A 25,902-nucleotide genomic window follows, 5' to 3' on the forward strand; every position below is an offset into this window, starting at 1 on the left:
AAGCAAATGAATGTCAAAGAAAATAGAGGAAAATAATAGACAGCAGCTAACTGAAACTTTCATACAGAGTTACCAATGTTTTTTTAATGGTAAGGGTTACTGCTTCAGTGTTTTTGCCTGCAGGGTTAATTTGCATTGCTGAAGCAATGTCTGCAGGCAGTCGGCTCATCAAATCTTGCCTTTTTTCCATTTCGCACATCCCTTTCTTCCTTTTTGTGAGTGTGATTGTGTATATGCTGTTTATGCAGAGGAGAAATCAAGAAGAAAGCATAAGTGATGCTTCTACTACACAGTAGTACTACCCCCACATACACACACAGACGATGTGAAGACAAAACCTGCTGGCCAAATAAACGTGACTGCACACACATTAATGTTATCCAGGCATGCAGGTTGAAATATAAATCAGTGTGCCTGATCTCTTAGTCCTGTTATTTTGCTATTATTCATTGCAGCATGCTGCTTTTTCTAATTTACCATTTATATTCTCTTAGACCTCTCATATTCTCATCATACTATATTCTCATCATTTTATTTTTAGATAATTTTTTTCTATAGTCTTCAATTGTTTTCTCTGCCCTAACCTCATATCTATGTGTCCTCTGCATTTTGACTTTCTTCCTCTCAGGAAATGTTGTATTTTATTTTAAATAAGAGTTTGCAAATTTGTAGTGTTATAGAATCCTTATGCATTATAATGTGTGTACGTAATTGCTTATGGGCATGTCCTGATATGCTATACTTCATCTAAAACTATTTTAAACAGAATTTGTGTATAATTATAATGCATGCCTCTTTTATGACCTTGGGCCCTGTATTAAGAGCACTAGCGCTAATCGCAGGGCTATGCTTTAAGTCAGCAATGTCAGTGGCATGGCCATGTAGATTTGGTATTTTCGTGCAAGCATGCGCTATAAGTCTAGGCGCAAGTTGGTTTGGCAAAATTACGCTCGCAAAGCGCTAATGGGCTAGGTCAAGTGCAATTTAATTCTGAGGTTTTTCTCCGGTTATTCCACCATCTGCATCCTACTATATAGCCCATTCCATAGGTGCCGATTTATGTTTCGGTCGGTGGGTGCCCAAACAATCTGAAGTTTTTATTTTAATTATAAACCTGGCCATTTTTAACAAAATGAAAAGACGAATTCTTATGAGGCATTGCGAGTATTACGACCCACCGGAACCGCGTTCCCGAAGAGAGATCCACCAATCAGAGAAGACCCCAATTACCAATAGCTTTTTTTTATTTTTTATTATTTGCTTCAAATCAAATGTTTTAATGTCATTAATATTAGAGCTATCTGGTTTGGGTAAAGGCTCAGAAATATTTACTAAATACGGAGAAAATTGACGGGGAATATCTCGTGCTTTTCCCACGGGATCAGCGCCTGTGGTCCATACCCTTTCAAGCACCAGCAACATAAACAAAGACAGCACATTCATAAGAAGTTGGTAGTGTTAATGGACTGTATGCAATGAATTAGAAGAATACAAATATGGATTTACATCTTTTATGCATTAACTGCATCCTTGTTGAATGTCAGGATTTGAAGGCTCTGCTAAATTGTAGAGAATGTAAGTATTATTAAACAGTTTCATCTACTGACACAATTCATGGCTAGTATTAACAGTGATTGCCATGCACTTCACTTCTACTGGTTGATTTTTATAAAAAAAAAAAAAAAAAAAAAAAGGACCAAATGTTTACATTTAACAAAAAATATACCTAAATTCATATTACACTTCAAACGTAATGAAAATATATTTAAAATAATGAAGTGGTCAAAAAATCATACCAAATCCAAACATTTCACTCTCTCTAACTTCTTTCACCAGCCTCTTTTGCAGTGACTTAAAAATAACTGTAAGACAACAGGTGGAAAAATACCAATACAAATTAGATCATAGATACAATTGTAAATACAGTATACACATAACAATAATAATAACTGATAAAAAAAATCATGACCTATAGATAGTTTAATACAAATCGAATACGTTTTTGTGTCATAAAAAAGGCTTTTGTCAAGGACATAATTTAATGTTCCCCTATATTTTCAGAGTTTGGACATGAACTTTATTACCACATGCTGGTGGAATCTCCAAACTGCAAATGCAGGGAATGTGTTTAGACTTTAAGTTTAGCTGATATAAGACCTGCTTTTGAAACATCTTAACACAATTACCTATTTCTCAGGAAAATAGCAAACTGCGCTTTGCAGCACTTCATTACCATACATTACACCCACAGTTTGCACACATACACCCACAAATAGCGTAGACCCTCCACCCACAGCCACTTGCATTTTGTGCTGGCACAAAAATTGCACTTAGAATTAGCACTTTCTTGAAAATAGGATAAGACTTTATGCGTGGTAAATAAAGCCCCTTATAATAATTGAGAGACTATGGAATACTATGGAATATTTAAACATTTTCACACCGCAGGACTATTTAAGTGAACAGCATATGGTGATCAGGTGCAACATCTAAAAATATACATTCTCCCTTAAACAAATATATAATTTGTAACCTAAAAAAGTGTCATGTTCAAATATCCATACCCTTAAAAAAATCACTTTCTTACATTTTTTTTTTTTTTTTTTTTTTTTTAACATCCTTACAACAAGATTGTGCAAAATTGTGTAAGATAATAAGACTTGTTTTCAGAGACTTTATTTTTAATTAAGTTTATTTTTCTCACCACACTGGCAAATTGTTTCTACTTGTTTTAAGCATAAATCCAACAAAATTTGAATTTACCAATGGCTTAAGAAAAATAAACTGGTTTCAAGATGTTTCTTTGAAAACAAGTCTTAATATCTTAGGCAGTTTTGCTTCTCAAGTAAACTAATCTTGTCTTATGCATGTTGAAATTTTGCAGTGTATTATTTGTCAGATACGCATACGTTTAAGCGTTATGTGTGTAAAAAGTGTGTTTGTATTTTATGATTCTTAGTATATCTGTTTAAATCCCTGTCATTAAAAAAGCGGTTGCTGGCAGACTTGACAAACGCACCCTAAATTAAAGCATTAGCAGCTGCGCCTTGACACCCTACTGATGTTTATTAAACATAAACACATTGCATCAGCCCTTACACATGCTCTCCAAGATAGACCGCCCTAGACATACAAAAACACGCACACATGAGCATACTAATTTATACAAATTAAGCATAGCTGACAGCATACGACATGCAGGTAATATTCACCAATGCTTCCTTCCATATGAGGGAAACGGTCATCTCAATACTTAAATGTGTGAAACCAGCTAAATCATTTGGGTTTTATAAAATTATTCTGTGGATTCTCACCTAAGTGCTGGGGATATGAAACATTCAAAAATAAGGGCTTAATTGACAACTCTGTTGCCATGGGTTTCAGCAGAGCTACACAGGGGTTTTGGTCTTGTGCAATGTGAGGGATGCTTGAAGGAATGAATGTGTAATAATAACGCCGAGATCAATAGCAGGAGTCAATAGCGCTCCACTGGGCTGGATCAGAGTATCATAGAGATACTAGAGCACGTTGTCTGAAGGCAACATACAGGGGAACACATACAGCCTGTGGCACCTACATTTACACACCTCAGTATGAAATAATCACCAAATGTAGTTCAAGTTTGCGCTGTAGCACTGAATTAAACATGAGATCCAAAGACCCCAAAGGATCAAGGTCAGCGCACACACACTCTCTACATGCTTGAGCATACATTCCCCCATATTCACTCAGCTATATGTATGTATGCTCCCCACTGCTTCTCTAACAACAAACAACAACTTTTGCTTGTTCCCTTCGGTCTCAAATTGCTCAGACACACACACACACCATACGCACATCCACCTGTTGGGAGATGGGACACTGCGCTCTCAGTGGCTGTGGTGGTTTCACTCAATGAAAAATGGATGAGACTAAAATTAGATAAACTAAAATTAGACCAAGTTAATCTGCAGAATGTCCTCAAAGTTAGAGAAACCGCAGGCTTCACAATCCCCGTCTGTGGAAGCAAGACACTGATGTAGAGCAATGGGACACGGGCAGATTCTGTTATCAAGAGCTCACCTGGAATGCATGAAGAAATGCTTTGACCTTTGTTTTGATGCACTAGAAGATGGCACACAAGGTTTTTCAATACTCACTTGCTCACTGCGAAAACCGAGTAGCACAGCTTGTGTGATCTCTTGAGTTTTGCTAGTGTTTGATGTCTGTATGGTGTGTAAGTGATGTTTATTATGAGTATTTTTGAGTATTTCACCAAAAATGTACATGTTGTCATTGTTTACTCACCCTCACATCGTTCCAAACACATATGACTTTTTTGTCTTGCATGGAACACAAAATGAAATACTTAGCACAATGTCCAAGCTGCTCTTTTCCATACAATGAAAGAGAATAGGTACAAAGGAAAACAATAGTCACCATTCACTTTCACTGTATTGGAAAAGAGCTGCTTGGACATTCTCTTAGATCAGGGTTTCTCAACCACTGAGATCTTTTCTATCATGAGTACAAATTACCAATTAGAAGGATAGAACTGTACATTTGCAATGTTTGGGGCAACAGTGACCTCTATTGTCGAATCGTGTTCAGGTTTACGTAAAACGTCCGAAAGTAAGAGGCTGCATTTCTCTGACGTTAATTATTTGCTGTCCAATCACAATAATCCATCAATGCTACAAAATGTTATTTTTGGACAAGGTCTCTTGACGTAGAATTGCATGCGTTAGCTCTGTGCATTATTGTGCTAGTCTGAATGCAATCCAATCTCTGGACATCATCATTTCAGAGCGGCAGTCCCAAGTAGGGTTGCCACCCGTACCATATTTAAAGATAAAATGATGCGTCCCGTATCGAATCAATAATTCAAGATCATTAATTTAACCTTGATATTCATTGGAAACTGTGCCTACGGTGGGTAGGGGACCGTCTGAAAAGTTCTCACATTGTGGTAAAACGAGCTAAAACTGTGGAGGGTGTGGTAAGAGACCATTTGAAAACTTCAGCCAGCAGCACCAAAGCTACAAATATTGGGTCGCAGTGCGCAAAAGGTTAAGAAACCCTGTCTTAGATAACAAAATCAAAGGCACCCACTTTAGTTCACATTATAACTCACCGTATTGTTTTGTAACCTCTTTTTCCAACGAGCACCTGTGGTTGTATATTTTGACACCTTTGAAGCACACCTACTGTAGTTCTCCCTTTTTTACTTGGTCTCTTAGATACTTTTATGGTGCTTCTGCATCCTTTTTGAAGCTGGAAATATTCAGTCCCCACTCATTGTAGTGCATAAAAAGCGACAAGTACAGTTGTTCAAAATTCCTCCTTTTGTGCTCAAACTCAAGAAAGAAAGTCATATGGGTTTGGAACAACATGAGAGTGAGTAAATGATGAAAGAATTATAATTTTTGGGTGAACTGTCACACTGATAGAGTGAAAGATTGAAGGACTGATATTTTGTGATAGACTAAAAGTGTCCATTTGTCCAAACCAAAAGCCATTCCCTGCTGTGTGACAACATATCCTATTATTTAACAGCTAATCTCAGTTCTCAAAAAGAGGACTTTGTAATGATTAATTGATTAATTTTGCCTTCGAAATGCCTCACTAATCCAGACACCTTTAGCAACAATTATATCAGCACTCATGCTCTCCCCTGCTGCTGATACCATCATTGGATCGGTTGGATTAATTGAATTATTAACTCATTAAAACGTAATAAACCTCTGCTGTCAGCGAGCTGCTCCCCATAACGACGCGGGGCCCCCGATGTTCCACATAAACGTGTCCTCTGTCTTCATTCTAACACTCATGCTGGCAGGGGAATGTTTGACGTTGAACCTTGATGGAGTTATGAAAGAAAACGGAACTCTGCCAAGGCTGAGAATTGCTTCTCTTGTGCACGCAGCCACGCAAGGACGTTTGCAATCACACTCATTGAAACACAATGAAAATGTGGCAGCAAATCCTGTGGCATGTATTGATATTGATTTAAAAGGAAAGCATACGTAGTATTGCGTTTGCTAATCACTCTGAGTTTGAATGAGGCAACCTGTGCTCCTCACTTGGGGTTTGAATCATTAAGGCCAGTAGATGGATTTTTTTGTTTGTTTTATTTGCACCTCAACGATTTCTTGGTGATTTAATGATTTCTTGTATTGATCTATATTAGACATTTTCTGTGTGGAACATGGCAGATGTTAATTACATCAATAAGTAGCTATACAAATAAATATACTAATAAAACATTGTATTTTATTAACATGGCGGAAGACACATTGTCTTAATTACACATTAGAGCATCACTGCACTCTTATGGGGGTCGCACACCGCAAGTGTCAGGCATACAACATCCTTTAAGTACATCTATGAATGTAAGCACACTGCCATCACATTTCAATGGCTTTTCAGCCTGATCTCATTAATATACGTAGCTACTGTATGTGTATGTTAATATTTGTAACATTTAAACGTACATGTTTGTACGCTTGGATCAGAGCCGTAAGCGCAATATACTCTGAGGGGGACAAGTTCCCCCCAATAATCATATATGGCCAGATTGTCCCCCCCAATAATTGATATCCTTGTTGCTGTTCTGCTGCAGTCCATTATGCACCGCTGTCTAATTGTCATTAATTTGTTGCAGGAATCACATAATGGTTTAAAAATGTTACATTTTTACCACGCTCAGTAGTCTAACACTGCTCCTCAATGTCATATGAGATAGCCAATCAAATCGATGAAGGCAGGACTCAAATTTAAGATGCTAAGCGGGAACCTCGTGGATTATTCCAGCGCCGCGCATCAGCTAGCAGTTCAGTTTAAGAGTGTTTGTGTCATGTAAGATGTAAGTATCTAACTAAACATGCAATATTTGACCACTGTTTTATGATTGAAATGTTGTACCGACCAACATTAATTTCCAAGGGTGCAAACTATTCACCATTTGGCATAATTCGCCATTTTGAATTTAAAATATGTCATGTACAGTACATGATTTGTATGTCATTCATAACTGTGAATGTGAAAACATTAATGGAGCAGTTTTCAGCAAATCAGGCTTAAGACAAAGAGCGAATGTGTGTATATTGTAAAGGAACTGAATGAATGTGGTAATCTGGCAGGCTTTTGAAGCAGTTTTTTAGAAAATTCTCTTGACATTGTCTAAGAAAATTATTTATAAAAAAAACACAAAGTAGAGCATTATCAACCTCAGATTAGAACTAGAACATGGTAAGACCTGTGACTTGTGACTTCTGTTGTGCTTTTAGGTTTTTGGCAAGGACAGTGTCATAATTCTTATTGCAAAGATTATTAGGTAATAATTTAAAATCAATTTAAGATTTTCTAAATAATTTCTTTATATTTTTAATTAATTCTGTATTTTGTACAGCATCTCTTAAGAGTCATCTTTTAAAAGAGACTGTTTTATTTTGAGTATGTCTTGTCAGGTTTGTGCTCAAAAAATGAGCCACCAGTTAAAGGAGTAGTTCACCTAAAAATGGAAAATGTACTTTTACTCACTCATTTACTCACCCTTATGTTGTTCAAAACCCATATATATAGACATAAAAATAGATATTTTAAGCAGCTCTATTCCATAGAATAACAGTTTATAGTGAGCTTGGAAGCTGTCAGGCTTCAAAAAGGACAAATACTATAAAGCACTATTAAAGGTTCAGTATAAAGACATAATAACAGTTTTCCATATGACAAGTGCACTATATTCCAAGCTTTCTGGGGCCATTGAAAAGCTTAGTGTTTTATGGACTATTTTATGGTATATTAATACATTTTTTCCCCCTTTGGACCTTGATAGCAGTGGTCAATATGAACTGTTTTTGTATGGAAAAGTGCAGCGTTAGGATTCTTGAAGAAAATATTGTGTTAAGATTCTACTGGGAGGAAAAAACAATGAGGTATAACTTGAGGGCAGGAAATCATTTTGTGTATTTTCTTTTTGCTAGCCAGCTGACACAGTCATGTCATTTTACAGATACATCAATGATGAAAAGAAATTCAAATTTTATTCATCTTTTTTTTGAGAAAGCACAAAAAAGAAAGAAAAGATGACTGAAACAGGCAAATTGCCAGCAATGCAGACAGTGTTTGTCTTGTACTGTGTGAACTTTAAAAATGCATGTATCTTTTAAAACCTTTTAAAACTTGTAATTAAGATGTTAATTACATCAATAAGTAGCTATACAAAGAAATATACTAATAAAACATTGTATTTTACTAACATGGCAGAAGACATTGTCTTAATTACACTTTAGAGGATCACTGCACTCTTATGGGGGTCCCACACCGGATGTGTCAGGCAGACGACATCCTTTAATTACATCTATGAATGTAAGCAGACTGCTGTCGCAGTTCGATTAAATTCAATATAAAAATGGCTTTTAGATAGAAACAAACATATCAAATAGCCTTTTTGGTTAAAGGGTTACTTCATCCAAAAATAATTTCCTAACCTTCATGCCATCCCAGTTGTGTGTCACTTTCTTTTTTCTGTTGAACACAATCAAAGATTTTTAGAAGAATATTTCAGCTCTGTAGGTCCATACAATGAAACTGAATGGTCATCAGACCTTTGAAGCTCTAAAAAGCACATAAAGGCATCATAAAAGATAAAAGTAATCCATAGGACTCCAGTGGTTTAATCAATGTCTTCTGAAGCGATCCCGTTGGTTTTGGGTGAGAACAGGCCAAAATATAACTTCTTTTTCACTGTACATCATGCCATTGCAGTCTCTAGGCCAGATTTCCGGCAAAAAAATTTGGTGCCGGCAAACGGGTCCGGGAATTATAAAGTTTACCGGACAGATTGAAAAAAATCTGGTCATTTTATTTCGATGTTTATTTTGCACTATACCGAGATGGACTGTGCATAATATGCAATATAATAATGACACAGTCAAGTAAATGAACAATAAAGGTTTGTTCAATATAGCTGCTTTTCTGTCATGGAATTAGCATCTAATAAAAAATAAAAAAAACATTCAAAATAAAAACAGAGGGCAAAGCATAAGCTAAACTGCAATTTGCCACATATCTTTTAGTTTACAAAGAAATACTAAAATAACAAAAATTGTTAGGTTAATATGTCATAGAATTTCTCACCTTGGCTAACTTCTTTATTTTAGTATATTTTTATTACTATTGTCCTTGTTTTTTTTTTGCCGACGTGAAGTCAAATCTGTGCAGCATCCTTTTAAATGTGTCTAGTCCAGGTGTCCTCCGCAAGGCTGTTTTAATGTGATTCTGAAGTGAAAAGCTTCTCACTGAGGGCATGCAAGACGGGAATATCGGAGGATGCTTTTGCCAGTGTGTGGAATTCAACCTGCTGTAATTGTGGATTAGAAATTTGCAAACTGTCTGGAAAGTTTAAACCTCAGTGGCAGCGAAGATTTGTCATCATTGGGATGGCATTATGCTGTACACTTGTGGCATCAACTAAAGGAGTTGCTGACGCTTCGTGTTAATATTTTCCAGTTGGTTTTGGGTGAGAACAGACCAAAATGTAACTCCTTTTTCACTGTACATCTTGAGAGCAGTCTCTTTGGCGATCATGATTTCAAGCTCTATTACACTTATATTGCTTGACACATGCACAGAGCGCTAGATGGCGCTATAGGAAGTGTAATCGAGCTTGAAATCATGATTGACAAGGAGACTGCTCTCAAGATGTACAGTGAAAAAGGAGTTACATTTTGATCTGTTCTTACCCAAAACCAACTGGATCACTTCAGAAGACATTGATTAAACCACTGGAGTCTTATGGATTACTTTTATGCTGACTTTATCTCCTTTTTGGAGCTTCAAATGTCTGGTCATCATTCACTTGCATTGTATGAACCTACAGAGCTAAAATATTATTCTAAAAATCTGTGTTTGTATTCAGCAGAAGAAAGAAAGTCAAACACATTTGGAATTGCATGAGGGTGAGTAAATAATCAGAGAAGCTTCATTTTTGGGTGAACTATCCCTTTAGTGTTCCCAGTCACGCAAGCTAGCTAACCTTAGCTTAATAAATAGATAATTAATATGTAACTTGTAGGCCTACTTTAACAGCTACATAGTTACCTAGAAAAAAAAAAGATATATATATATTAAGCTTAAAATGTTACAAGATTAAACTACATAAATTAATTGGTTCACATTCAATAACAGTTTATTATTCAATAAAAATTATTTATCTTAACTGGAGTATAAAGTTAGGACACAACTCTTTCTATGTGCATTACCAGTGTTTCGTCCTACTAGTCCAGTGTGTGAATCCCTTTAGAATTTTTTTTTTTTTTTTTTTGTGGTTCTATATGGAACCGGTTCTTTACTTAACAATAAACAACCCTTTATGTCAAAAATATTTTAAATAAAAAAGAACCTTTTTGGCACAAAAATAAAATAAAAAGTTGTTTTATATAAGTCTGTTTTTCAATAGTTTTTCTATGTAAACATGGGCTAGATGGATGTCTGTGACCGTTGCACCGCGTCTAGCTGTTTTTCAGGGTCTCGTGCAAGGAGTGCTGCATTTTAATGATGTTGTGCCAAGTTAAAAAGAACATTAAATGTTATGCTTGCATTCTGCTCCATTCATTGTGCTGCATCTATCATTTATTTTAGCATTTATGTCTGAATAACCCCTTAGAGTGTATAGGAAAAAGGTTGATTCAGTGTATACAGGTCAATCTGTAGCTAAACTGGTTATGAGAGTGTTCAATGGTGGCTAACTACTTAACTGAAAATTGTGTGCTCCATTTTTCAGCCCAACATTATAATCAGTGGTTATTTCACTTTATGGCCATTTTAGAGCAACAAAGAAAGCAGATTCCATTATGATTTTACTATCGACTATTTCTTTGCTATTATGTGCACATAACTTATCCCAAACAATGCTCGTTTAAGATGTTTCCACAGCAATAAATACAGTCATCATTCTTTCATAACAAAACAAAAAATGAGATAATTCATCTTGTAGTACACAACAACATTATGTCTGAGGGAACATTTAAACTAGGAAGAACAGCCAGAAATTGAGAACCGTAAGGAATGAGAGCTTCTGAAATGGTCAGTCAAGGGATGTTTTAGGGTTTAATTATCCATAGCAGAAGGCTCTGTGCTGTTTTCTAGGGAAAATCTGAACATGCTGGGTTTTTACGATGGAAGCATTCGTTTTTAATGCCAAGACTAAATTACTGTAATTTTGAGGCTGATTTAATGCAATTTTATACAAGATGCATACCACAGTAAATAAAAATAAAATTATCTCCTGTTGCTGATGCTCATCTGAGATGCTAAAACTGCCTTTTTCATTTTCATATTGTCTGTAATAAGGGGTGTTTTTCAACCATTTTCATAGAATGAAAAGGTTTGATGGGAAGTTCTTAGGAGCTTAAATTTCCTCTGTATAAATCTATAAAATGAAAAAGAAAAAAAAAACTCCTTTAAGTCTTTTGTTGTTGCACAATAGTGTGATCATTTAATATTCTGTGGCTATTTTATTGTCTGTGCAGTGTGTCATGGCTACACTTCCTAATCTGCTCTAATTATTAGCTGTTTATCACACTGCAGACAGAACATTTAGACAGAAATGGGTAAAATGTGTCTACTGCAGCTCATGTATATTACTCATTTGAGGTCTGATTCTAACAGACCTGTGGAATGCCTAGCTTTGCTCTCCTCCATTATTGATTTTGATTGGCAAAGCAGGACTTGTGCCAAGGGAGCATGGGGTTTCCATGGTTATGGCATGTTTGGAGATGTCTTTCTGAAAGCAGGCTTTGTTTGTGTGTGTGTTTGTGTGTATGTGTGTGCATGAGAGAGAGAGAGAGAGAGAGAGAGAGAGAGAGAATGAAAGAGTCGATCGATGTACCACAGGGTTTCTATCAGCTAGAATCAGGAGAGGTCTTGCACCAGGAGGGTGTTAGGAAATTGGCATGGAACAAAGGAGCTTGTGTGCGTGTATGTCCATTATAGTCTATTTACTATAGATATGCATTGCCATTTAAGAGTCCACTTGTGAAAATGTTTCTTTTTTACATTTTTACATTTTAATATAGCTTATTTCTTAAAGGATCAGTACACCCCAAAATTTTAATTCAGTCATTTACTCATCCCTGTGTTGTTATAACCCCATATGACTTTCTTTCTATTTTTTAACACAAAGGGAAAAATTGTGAAAAAATTGTGTGCTCAGTGATGTTATACAATGGCAGTTTATAGTGATCACCTCTTCAAGCTTCAAAAGAATGCAAAAGTATAACTCAGAAGTCTAATAAATTATTCCATGAGACTCACGATTGTTATGAAAGCATACGATAAAGGTTTGGTGAGAAAAAAACAAAATCAAATGTATTATTTAGTGAAAATGCCCACTGAACATTGATCTCCTGTGTGTGTTAACGATAGGGCAAGAGAGCTTTAGAGCTCCTTGCACGAGAGCAACACTAGTTACCCTGCCGCTCACGAGGTGGGGCGTTCAAGCGTAAACTCTTTTGTTTCGCTTCAACAAGATCACCAGTGATATTAACAACAGAAAACACAACACTGCTGCACACAAACCAGAGAACAGAACTTACTAAACATGTCTGAAGAATTTGTAGTCCAGGAATAGATCGTCACTGCTAGTTAGGACAAAAACATAGAAAAGATCTTTTATGGGGGCCTGGGTAGCTCGGTGGTAAAAGACGCTGGCTACCACCCCTGGAGTTCGCTAGTTAGAATCCTGGAGTGACTCCAGCCAGGTCTCCTAAGCAACCAAATTGGCCCGGTTGCTAGGGAGGGTAGAGTCACATGGGGTAACCTCCTCGTGGTCGCTATAATGTGGTTCCTTGTTGGTGGTGCGCGTGGTGTGTGGAGCACAGATGCCGCGGTGGATGGCGTGAAGCCTCCACACGCGCTATGTCTCCGTGGCGACGCGCTTAACAAGCCACGTGATAAGATGCGCTGGTTGATGGTCTCAGACGCGGAGGCAACTGGGATTCATCCTCTGCCACCCGGATTGAGGCAAATCACTACGTGACCACGAGGACTTAAAAAAGCGCACTGGGAATTGGGCATTCCAAATTGGGTGAAAAAAAAAAATTTATCGCATGTCGTTTGCCATCAGTTTAGGACACGGTGTGATTGCGACTGCCTGTAGCCTCCTATATTTTTCTGCATGATTTCCAAATACTTAAAAAAATAAGGCTGGGCATAGAAATGCATCAATTCTTCAACTACAAACTCTTCAGACATGTTTAGTAAGTTCTGTTCTCAGTTTTGTGTGCGGCTTTGTTGTGTTCTGTTGTTGCTATCGCTGTGGAGAACCTGTTTTTAGATAAACAAGCAAGTTTCCGCTGCGTGAACTGTTGCTCTCGTGCCCTATCATGAACATGCAAAGGAGATCAACGGTCAGTGAACATTTTCACTAAATAAAACATTTGATTTTGGCTTGTTTCTCACCAAACCTTACCGTATGCTTTCATAACAATCATGAGTTTCATGGAATCATTTTTTAGACTTCTGAATTATACTTTAGTGGTCACCATAAACTGCCATTGTATGACATCACTGAGCAAAAAAACTTTTTTCACAATTTTTCCCTTTGCGTTAAGAAAAAGTAAGTCATATGGGGTTATAACAACACAGGGGTGAGTAAACAATTACTGAATTTTTATTTTTGCATGAACTATTCCTTTAACAAACTGTTTTATCAGCATTACATTTGAGTGGAAAGTTGAATTGGAAAAATGTACATGAATTTAAGAATTTTTAGTATTTGGTATGTCCCCCTTTTGATTTAAGCATGCACTCAAGCTGGCATGAACTCCACGGGTTTGTGCAAAACCTGATGATCCATCTGTGACGAGGAGGAGGCCGTGGCCGGGCCGTGATGGAGCACGGCTGGCGCTGAATCAGCTGATCAGCGAGATAAAGGGCAGCCAGAAACGCCGGTTCGAGAGAGAAGCACACGGCCGCGTTGCATATGTGTCTGTGTTTGTTTACGTTTGTTTTAAGTTGAGTTTCTCATTAAAACTTTATGTTTACTGTTCAGCCGGTTCCCACCTCCTCCTTGCCAATCCTTTACCTGTTACACCATCTTATTCCAGCATGAAATGAGAATGTTCCAAAGATTATTTTGTGTGCTTTAATGGAAGCAAGGAAATCTGACCTTTCGTAAAAAGGAGTTAAAGGGGTTAATGTCACAACTTTGCTTATTAGTGACATACAAATAATGCAGAATCTTAAATATTTCTTGTTCAATTTAATTTCCAGATTTAAATGTGACTTTTGAACATATGTCTTTTTCTTTATCTTTCCCGTTTCTCTCTTGCTCTCTCTCTCTTTATCTATCTATCTCTCTCTCTCCGTAGGTGGCCATGCTGTTCTCTCAAATCTTGTGTGCTCTGGGGTTCACCCTCCTGCCCCTCCTTCTGTTTCAGTGCCCTGCCCACGCTTGTCCTGCCCGTTGCGAGTGTTCTGTGCCCACGCGTTCTGTGTCATGCCATCGCAGACGGCTAGCGCAGGTGCCCGAGGGTATACCTATAGAGACTAGGGCTTTGGACCTCAGTAAAAACCGTCTGCGCATTGTGACGCCACAGAACTTTTCCTCACTGTTGCTACTCGAAGAACTAGATCTCAGCAACAATCTGCTGTCCTCTGTGGAGCCTGGCAGCTTCCGCGCCCAGCCACGGCTACGCCAGCTCCGATTGCGCAGCAACCAGCTGACCCTGCTGCCCCGTGGAGCGCTAGCCGGCATCAGTGAGCTCACTCTGCTGGATGTCAGTCAGAACCGCCTTGTTATTTTGCTGGACTACGGCTTTGAGGAGCAGCGGAGGCTGCGTGTGCTGGAGCTGAGTGATAATGAGCTGGTGTTTATCGCCCCACGGGCATTTAGCGGCCTGGCATCTCTGCGCTCTCTAACGCTGCAGCGCAGCAACTTGAGCACAGTGCCTACACATGCTCTTGCTCATCTGCACGGCTTGACCAGCCTACGCTTGCGGGACTTGGGTATTGCTGAGCTTCAGGCACATGCGTTTAAGGGTCTTCCACGACTCAAACATTTAGAAGTGGACCACTGGCCTTTGTTGGAGGGGTTTCCCACCTCAGCTTTGCAGGGGCTGAACCTCAGCACACTGTCTGTTACACACACCAACTTGTCGATTGTGCCAGTCGTGACACACCTGTTGTATCTAACACACCTCAACCTGTCCTATAGCCGAATACGGGTCCTGCCAGCAGGCTGGTTGCGGGGAATGGACAGGCTGGAAGTTGTACGAGTGCGACAGGCTAATCTGCTCAGAGTGGAGCCTCAGGCCTTTCAAGGAGCTTCCTCTCTGCGGCTTCTCGACCTTTCTTACAACCGTCTCACCACACTCGAGAGGAGTGTTTTTCCTGCCTCCGAGGCCATGCAGAGTCTTCTGATTGGTCAGAATCCCTTTGTGTGTGACTGTCGTCTGCGCTGGCTGCTGGAAAGGACTCCACCTGTGCTGTATGGAGAAGTTCAACCTGAGTGTAATGCACCTACCCCCTTGGCTAGGAAACTCCTGAGGGACCTGGTGGAACCTCTACTCTCTCGTTATGTCATCTGCACCAAGCCCAGGGTGATCTCCATTGCAGCATTTCCGCCACAGGCGGAAGAAGGGCAGAAAGCTTGGCTATACTGCAGTGTAGAGGGAGCGCCACCTCCCTCGGTGTCATGGCTGACACCACATCGGCGGCACATTACCACGAAGAGTACCGGCAGAGTGGTGGTACACAACAATGGCTCATTGGAGTTCCGCATGGCAGAGCCTCAGGATAGTGGCATGTATGTTTGTGTGGCTTCAAACCCGGCAGGTAACGCTACTCTATCTGTGACACTTGCTGTTAAAAGCTCGGGAATCAGGGACAGAGCCCTATATGCCAACCACAGCTTGATTTTTGACCCTGACTATAACAGCTCCCTGATAAATGGCACTGAGGAGTACACCATCAGGGTGGTGCTGGACTTCACCACCATCCTGGTTTCCACAGCAATGGGCTGCCTCAGCTTCCTAGGCGTCGTTTTATTCTGTTTCCTCTTGTTGTTTGCATGGAGCCGAGGCAAAGGGAAGCACAGAGGAAGCGTGGATATCCAGTATGTCCCACGAAAGAGGAAAGGCGCGAACTCAGAACTTACAGAAACAAGCGGGCCCAGACGAGTCAACATGAAGATGATCTGAACCTTTTACATGACCGAAGACTTCACGGGTTGCATGTGCGTGTCTATTGAACTTTGTGAGTCCTTGAGTATGTGTGCTGCAAAAGATGCAAAGGACGTATTACATCATGAAGTTTACACGTGGTTTCCAGTGAAAACACTTGTCAACAAAAAAGAAAGAAAAGGGGAAAAAAACAATAGTATGAGCGCCTTCTGCGATGCTTTGTCTTTGGAAAGCATTAATTGGGCAGTGTAGATGTGTGTATTTTCAAGTTGTTGCATATATTTCATATTTGTGGGAAAGAATGGTATATATATATATATATATATATATATATATATATATATATATATATATATATATATATATATATATTTATAACTATTTACAGATACATTACAATTAAATTTCAAAGCGCTGCAAAAACTCAAGTTGTCTTCCCCAATACGCAAAGTATCTACTGGAAAAAGCCTCGGCAGTGCTGTGTTGTGAAGTGTTTGGTTTTGCTCGGAATTGCTGTTCTCTTGGGACATATTCCTGTTGTTAGCAGAAACTCTGGGGGACTGGGGAAGTTGTTTGCCATTTTGTCATAGAGATGTTAAAATGCAAGGAGCCGTTTGACATGGTGGGTTCCAGGGGCTGTATTTGTGACTCAGTGGAAGTCTGTGGAACTGTGTACTTTTTTTTTTCTTTTTTTCTGTTCTGTCAAATGCTGCTCAAATGTTTTTACATACTAAATATCTGGTTATATTTTCCAAAGAAAATAAATATAAATCATACAGCTTGATAAGTGTATCTGTCATCTCTAAACTGATTTTTGTCAGTCTCAATTGTACCCTGTTGCACAAAACCCCTCACAACAGATATGTACACATCGTTACATTATATTCCTTCCTGACTCTACCTTAATTCGATTCTAAAAAGGAAAAACAGGAAACCAAACTGTATTTGATATAACCACTACACTAGAATTCAATTAAGCCTGTCCAAACACATTCTTTTAAGTCTTTCCTAAACTACCCCCTAAACTGCTTTGGACAGGTTACTTTACACAAAAGTGCAAGGACCTAGTTTTCTATCTAGACAATATGCCTTAGGTTACGACAGTTTTTTCCTTGGTGCCAAAAGTGGTCCAGCTGTAATAATGAAATTGCTGGCTGAACCTTTAACCTCCATGAAGGTGTTTGGTACCTTGAAGGTGTTTGGTCCTTATGACGAGAGCTTGTTTTGTTACACAATCAACTGCATCTAAATATACCTGAAGTAATCATGTCCTGTTTGCCGCCACATTTATGACTCACATATTTAAACAATAGAAGTTGCATGGGTACAAAGTGTGTCAGAGTGTGCGTCATCAAGATATGAGTGCGTACAGTACTGTACTGTGTTAAGTTCCTGACCTTGCAGTGTTCTATCAGGATGAGTTGGGGTGAAAATGTTTCTATGTGAATGAATGTGAATTTTTTTATGTGAAAGAGTCTCCCACAGAGACACATTAAAGCATCAAGAACTGATGCATAAAGGCTTGCTTCTAAATGGACCCTGGGACCAGAGTGCCGAAGTACAACTAAGAGAATGTATTAGGAGGCCCTTTATGAAGATTTACCATATTACTTGTAATCCCAAGAGTAATTTATAAAATCAAACATTACTACATTGATTGGACCCATTGCCTTTTGTTATTCAAATACATTTCTATTTAACTATGCTCATCAGTTCATTTAACCAGAAAATCCTGTAGCGATAATCCTGTAGAGCAACTGGTTTTGCATTAGGACCCAGATTTTACATTGGATTTCACAAGTGGCGTCCTAGCACTTTTTTTTTTTTAGGCATAATCTCACTGTATATATATATATATATATATATATATATATATATATATATATATATATCGAACTGGATTGCTGATGCAACATTAAACTTCCTACAGGAGGTGAAGCCACCAGAAATGTTCGAGCGGCCATCTTGGTATGCTCAAACTGTCACAGAGCAGCAATGACTGACAGATGAAAACACCCCCGTTTTACGGTCTCCGACCTCCAGATACGACAGTTGCATTTCGTCCTGTAGTGACAATCATGTTTAATATTTAATTAGCTTGTTGTGGATAATATTAGTTACGACGGAGAAGATATACGTGGTCGCGATGTCAGAGCATTCGTCTGCCCCGGTGTTCAGTCTATCAGTACAGCACAACGATCACCAAAGGAAGTGGCAAAACTGTCCACAAGTTGTAATGTATGGATGAAAAGCTGTAATTTTTGCTTGTTTTGGGGTGACAACATGTCCGTTTGCCTCGGAGGTCCTTAAAAATGTCAAACTGGGATTTTTAATTCGCCTAAAATGCCCGGGATTTGCCTGTTTCCATACTGAAGCGCTCGCTGTTGTCATACATGGATACATGTCATAAATTGTGTGTTTGTTTGCCATTTAAACCAAGCATATCAGTTTAATTTTAACCAACTTTGCTTTGTGTGTATCCCTCAGAAGCTGTGCGTGAGGGAGAGAGAGAGAGAGAGAGAGAGAGAGAGAGAGAGAGAGAGAGAGCATGTGCTCCTCTTATTCAAGTGAAAGTGAGAACAAGGCACTTTTTGATGAAAACATAAAGCAAGTAACTCTGAACAAACACTTCGATGTTCACAATAAGTAAGTCTGAAAATGTCTGTTTCTATCTTACCACAGATAAGATACATCTTAGTTTCAGTGAAGTTTGTTAGAGGTGGATACTGTTTGATATACAGTAGATATACATAACTCGCTCGGGCTTTCAAAAAACAGGAAAAATTCCAGAATTTAAATAAATAAATAATTACATGTGTAGGACATTTGCATTGTAGAGATGTACATGCAGATTTCAGATATAAAATCGGTGATTGATTGACTAACGTTTACTCGCTGAAATGAGATGATTGCCTATTAAGTCAGTAGGGACATTGGAATGTTTGGGCATAGCAATATGGCGGCGCAGTGGCTTCACTGATATGACATCATGAGCAATCCAGTTATATATATATATATATATATATATATATATATATCAGTGCATAATCTACAATCTCTTTTTTTTTCATTAAACCACATAATGATGACTTTGAGACATTACAGACATCTTCATTTTCTGTTAAAGCATACTTTTCTGTAACGCTGCTTTGAAACGATGTGTGTGTGAAAAGCTCTATACCAATAAAAAATGATTTGACTGACTTGACTTTATCGTACAAAAGTAAGATTTTAAAATGTCCTTAAAATCAAAGAGTGAAATTTATTAATATTAATCATATTAATTGAACAATAAATTAAGTAATTAATAATTAAAATAATATTAATCTTTGTAGCCAATAATTCATTGCACAAAACAAATTGTGGTACAAACCATGTTTATCCTTGATGCAAGTAAACCAATATTTAAAGGGATAGTTCGCCCATTTACTCTCCCTCATAATTAATAATTATAATTATATTTATTTATCACACATTGCACATATACAGTGAAATTCTTTTTTTTTTTCACATATCCCAGCTAAGCTGGGGTCAGAGTGCAGGGTCAGCCGTGACATGGCGCCCCTGGAGCAGATAGGGTCAAGGGCCTTGCTCAAGGGCCCAACAGTGGCAGCTTGGTGGTGCTGGGGCTTGAACCTCCGACTTTCTCATCAGTAACCCAGAGCATTAACCACTGAGCCAGGTTTATATAATGCTGGTGAATGGTGGCCTAAATTTTGAAACTTTAAAAAGGACATAAAGGCAGCATAAACACCAGTGGTTAAATATTGATTTTTTATTTAATTATTTTGTGCTCCGCATAAAGTCAAATGAGTTTGGAACAACATGAAGGTGAGTAAATATTGGCTGTGTCTCATTTTGAAGGCTGCGTGCTAGGTAGGACATGTCCTTTGAAGGCTGTAGTATACCGAGTGTCCTCCTTTAAACAAATCTCGTTTAAACGAGACGGCTTTCATAGGACAAATGGAAACGGAACATAACATGGTTGCTATGGCAGCACGCTTTAACAAGCGGCATGTATGTTTGTAATACAGGTGTAATTTTAGTCTATTACTTTATTTTAATTATATATTAATATAATTATACATATTATAATACTCTGCACCCATCTGCTGAGGTACTTCAACTTGGGAATTAACATTCCTTGCGTTTGAATATCTTATTTACGGACAAATTGTTGTCAATTTTTTAGACATTTCCGTTGAAGCAAAGATTTGTGGGTTGTGAGTGCCCACAAAGGATACACCTCATGCGTCCTCCGAATTCCCGTGAAAGAAGGTCGCATTGGAAGGCTGTGACCTCTGGAGGACACAGCCTTCCAAATGAGACACAGCCATTGACAGAATTTTAATTTTGGGGTGAACTGTCTCTTTAAGGACTACCTGCAAACTGTAGAGCTCTTTAAATGAGAGTTCCCTTTTCCCACTGTGTTCCTCAGACAAGCACTTTACACCAGGTTCTCCCAGGGAGGCTGGGCCTTCAGTTAGTGTACAGTAAATCACTTCAGACAAATAACACCTGCTAAATGACAAGTAATCAATACTTCCACAAAGTCCTCATATATCTAATTTTGAGGGAAACACTCCTCCCAAAACATTAAAGTCTTTACCCTGTGGATTAATGTCACTGGAAAATGGATGTTGGTTATTGATTAGCAAGGTGTGGCTTATCTCCCCCATATCATTCACTCTGAGTGAAGGAGGAGGCTGAAGGAAAGGAGGGAAATTTCACACGGTGTTTGCCAGCAGTGTCTTTTTGCCTGCCAAATAAGGAAAAGAAGCAAACAAAGGGCTTGGCGTGGGTAACGACATGTTAACAGCTGAACCCTAGACATAAATCTTTGAGCTTCTCTCATATTTTATAATGGCTTCAGTTACACTATCGCACAAACAACTGTCCCCTGTGGCACATGTCTGTAGGTTTGTTGGCCAGATTTGCCCTTCTGTGTCCCAGTTTGACTTTTTGGCACTGAAGGCATGCTTGCTTTGAATTTCGACGCACATGGGTATGTGATCATATCAGACTGTATCAGACCATGCTGGTCTAGGCTGGTTTAGACTTTTTTAAGCCATGGACACACAAATATGATGATCCCCTTGTGTGGGATCCCATTCCTAAAATATAAAGTCAATATAAAGGGAAACACTATGTCTGTCAGCAATGTTCCCTTTAATTTTTGTTTTTGCTGAGCAAAACCTATTACTACTGGGCAGACAGTTCGGCCATTTGAGAAGAATAAACACTCACTGAGCACTTTATTAGGAACACTATGGTCCTAATAAAGTGCACAATGTGGTCTTCTGCTGTTGTAGCCCATCCGCCTCAAGGTTCAACATGTTGTGCATTCTGAGATGCTATTCTGCTCACTACAATTGTACAGAGGGGTTATCTGAGTTACCGTAGCCTTTCTGTCAGCTCTAACCATTCTGGCCATTCTCCGTAGACCTCTTCGTAACAACCTCTCTCATCAACAAGGCATTTCCGTCCGCAGAACTGCCGCTCACTGGATGTTTTTTGTTTTTGGCACCATTCAGAGTAAATTCTAGAGACTGTTTTGAGTGAAAATCCCAGAAGATCAGCAGTTATACAGAAATACTCAAACCAGCCCATCTGGCATCAACAATCATGCCACGGTCGAAATCACTGAGATCACATTTTTCCCCATTCTGATGGTTGATGTGAACATTAACTGAAGCTCCTGACCCATATCTGCATGATTTTATACATTACACTGCTGCCACACGATTGCCTGATTAGATAATCGCATGAATAAGTAGGTGAACAGGTGTTTTTAATAAAGTGCTCAGTGAGTGTATATATAATGTATAAAATAAATAAAATATTTATTCTATACAATTTTTATATTTAAGTAGTCTGTATCTATTCCTGTGAAATTTTACGATTCTCAATACCAGTTTCAATACCACGAGAATGAATATTGCTGTTGAACTTTATTTAAAAAGTCACATTTTAATTCAAATATTAACATTACTGTAAATTTAAACTATGGCATGTTGTCTTCAAGTGTCTTTCATTTAAGTTAATATTGCTTCTTCTTTTTTAATTATTCAGGTAAAAGTCTTAATAATTAAGAACTAAGAATAACATAAGGACATTTTGGAAGAAAATTCACATCAAGAATTTGATAAGAAATGTTTTCATCTAGATTTCAGTATAAGTTCATATTGAACTGACGTTTAATAGTAGATATCTTGATATCTTAAATTTGAGCACAGGCACTGTTGAGGTCTCTAGAGGAGATGCATGTGAGATTACCGGGGTCTTTTTCTCAGGAGAAACATCTACAAAGGAAACCATTTATTCTCATTGTTGTCAAGGAGAAGCAATTGAGGAATTAAAGAGATCTCATTGGTGAGTTTTCTTTCCTATGGGGACTGATCTAGGATAAACAACCCATTATCCTTCCTCTGTGCGGCCATGAGTGTTGCAGGCTGCATCTCCACTCTTCCACACCACAGAATGATGCAATGAGGAACGTGATGGAGGAAAATGCCTCTGTAAAGAGCAGACATGATAACTGCTAATCAGCACAGTGAGCCATAATCAGTGAGAAGAGTATGTGCTTGTGAGGGTTATGTATACAAACATGCACTGACGTGCACAGAACGGGGGCAGCTGGGGCACAAGCCCCTGCCCGTTTTATTCACAAATCTAAAGGTGCCCTTTTAGTCGTCCAGGAAAAGGGGAGAAATTTTAAGAATTAAATTAAAATAGTTAAATAAAACAAAATTAAAATCTCCTCAGAATCTCACAATAAAAGTAATAATGTGTTATTATGAGATTTCTTTGTAAATCATGGGCGTATTAAAGAAAATTAAGCAGAGGTGCCTTTAAGAGCATGCTACAGCAGATCAGGGGCGGACTCCAATCGCAAGTGGTCCTCCCTATGCCCTTTACTCACTCTGACCTGCAGAGCCCTTGAAGTGGGTACTCTGAAGGAAACATGGCATTACTGTATGAATGTACCCTTCGCTAACAGTCTTCTAAAAGGGCCCTCTGAGAAAAGATTCATTTTCTCACTTTCGTTTTGAACAAGCTTTCGAGTGGCATCCCCTTCCGCAAGAGTGCCCTTCAAGGAAGCAAAAAATGCAGTTTTGAATTCGCCTCGGAACATCGAAGTGCCGTTACCTCTGACGAGTAACAGGTCTGATAAGAAGTCCACTCCATGTACTGTGTTGTAAGTTCATCAAAAGAATAATACTCGATTGCTACCGCATTTCCGACATCTACACGTGCCATTAGTGTAGACAGATTTATTCATTATAATGGGAGCGGTTGCGTCGCTTTCAGTGATATAAATTAGAATCGTCTTTTTAGAATATTGACATAATCTGAAGGAGCTGTCTGGTTCAGCCAATGCCAGTTTGGTTTTGTTGAAACTAATAAGCCATTAGACTCACATTAGATCACTTTTAGTAAAATACCATTAGGCTACCACAGTACCACAGCTCCCTATACGCATATTACTGCCTTCGCACCATGCACCACGTTACCAGGGTAATACCATGGTACTGAATGATTGATCATGTTCATATTTCATGATACTGTCATGGTACTACAAGGTACTTAAAAAAAAAAATCCATGGTTTTACTATGACACGTCATAAACATGGGGTTATCACAGACCATGTCTCAAAATAAATAAATAAACAAGTGTATTACCATGGTGATTTATGTGAGAAATATAACAGAATAGGCTATTATTTGTGATAAAATTATATACAGTACATATATATATATATACACACACACACACACACACACACCAGAAAATGGTTAAATACTCAAAAAGCAAAGAAATTAGCTTAGTATTTATAATTACTATTCATTCAAAAAAACAAAAAAACAAATCAGTGCCCTTTTCTATCCTTCCGCCCCTGTCCCTGCTCAGGTCTGTGCACGTCACTGGAAACATGTACACAAGGACCCATCCAGTTGCACTCATAATCACACTAATACAACAACCGCACACTCATCTGTAGTGAACTGCAAATAATCTGCTGTTTTATTTCTAACACATCATGTAGTCAAGCAAATCATGCAGAAGGCAACACCTAACACAACTGATGTTCCTTCCTGTGCTGTCTTGTAACCTGGCCCTTGGATGCATGGATACGGTTGCTAGGCACCACCTTAAAGTGTCGCTAACACTGCTTCTCACTACTGTTGCCATGACAACTTGAAATGCCTCTGTCTCTCTCTTTCTCTCTCACTTTCTGCCATCACAATAAGTCAACAAGGTTCATGGCATTGTAATGGAAAACTGAGAGTACAATATATTTCGTCCACCAACGGTGGTTTGAGGTTGCTTGGGTCAAGTGACGTAATTTAATCACAAAATTGAGATAAATGGAAAGGTTCAACTTGGCTGGTGTGTATTACATACAAAAAGGTAGAGAGATGATGTGCCAGTCGGACACCTCAGAGTAAGGACAGCAATGCAGCTGACAAAGAGAGTATAGTGTATATAAGAGGATATCCCTTTATCTGTCATTACAAGAAATACGTAAAGGGATAGTTCAATAAAAATGAAAATTCTGTTATCATTTACACACCCTTTTGTTGTTCTGTCTTTCTTCCTTTCTTGGAACACAAATGGAGATGATAAGTATAATGTCAGCAAGTACTATTCACTTTCATTGCCTTTTTTCTGAAAGGATGACTGAGGCTAATTTTATACTTAACATTTCCTATTGTGTTCCACAGAAGAAAGTCTCATTTTTTTCTTCTGCTGAAGACAAACAGATTTTTAGAAAAATATCTCAGCTCTGTATGTCCATACAATGCAAATGAAGGGGTACCAACATTTTGAAACTCCAAAAAGCACATAAAGGCAGCATAAAAGTAATCCATAAGACTCCAGTGGTTTAATCCATGTCTTCAGAAGTGATATGACAGTTGTGGGTGAGAAACAGATCAAGATTGAGTCCTTTTTTACTATAAAAGCTGTTTTATTCTACATGGACAGGGTCCCCTCATGGGGGCTGCCACATTAGAATCACATGACCAGCCGAATACTACTCGCTTAATCTCAGTAACAGTTTCCACCTGGTATTGGTCTTGGGTGATCCGATCACATGTGGTCAGGTGAGACATTTCGCTGTTTACACCTGGCCACTTAAATGCACCTCCTGTGACCGCTTGTGTTCGGATTTGGAGGGGAGGGTCTATGTTTCATGATGACATGCATCACATCACTATGTCAGTGTGTTACTGCATGATATTAAAGCACAAAAAAGTCAGAAAAGACAAAGAAAGCATGAAAAATAAAAATGTCTCCATGATGCAGCTGAAATTTTATATAAGCACAAATGCAACTTGTCAAGCAGAATTATACGTTATTTTAGTGGATTACCTGTATTAAAGGAGCTTCAGGTTTTCGTGCTTCTCATCTGTTTTGATATCAGACACACTAAAGAAGATCTGTGAAGCTCTCGTGATTGTGTATGTATCTGCTTTTTTTAATTTGCTGATCGGACGATTATTTCCTTTAAAGCCGCTCATAAACGGCAAAGTTTAAACTCTTGTTTTAGTGCAGCGGTTGATTGACAGGTGAGGGGTGGCGCTTCACTGCTGCCAGGATGCATACATGACGGATTAGTGTTGCACCTCAAATGTGATGTGGACACATGCTTTTTGAACACATTCGCTCGTGGTTTCTGTGATCCAATCACAAAACGTTTTAGACCACGTTTAGACCTGTATTTAGGGCTGA

General features: G+C 38.5%; 1 protein-coding gene across 4 annotated transcripts in view; it reads left to right on the top strand.

Moving 5' to 3' along the window:
• LOC127412207 (leucine-rich repeat and immunoglobulin-like domain-containing nogo receptor-interacting protein 2) overlaps window positions 1-16,496 on the top strand; it is a 38,364-nt gene extending 21,868 nt beyond the window's left edge. For all 4 annotated transcript variants that reach the window (XM_051648403.1, XM_051648404.1, XM_051648405.1 and 1 more), the window contains one exon: window positions 14,355-16,496. In XM_051648403.1, the coding sequence (XP_051504363.1) occupies window positions 14,355-16,184 (1,830 nt within the window). In that variant the 3' untranslated portion in view covers window positions 16,185-16,496. The remainder of the gene's footprint in view (window positions 1-14,354) is intronic.
• The last annotated feature ends 9,406 nt before the right edge of the window (window positions 16,497-25,902 follow it).

This window comes from Myxocyprinus asiaticus, chromosome 21 (genome assembly GCF_019703515.2).
Source record: "Myxocyprinus asiaticus isolate MX2 ecotype Aquarium Trade chromosome 21, UBuf_Myxa_2, whole genome shotgun sequence".
Taxonomy (NCBI): domain Eukaryota; kingdom Metazoa; phylum Chordata; class Actinopteri; order Cypriniformes; family Catostomidae; genus Myxocyprinus; species Myxocyprinus asiaticus.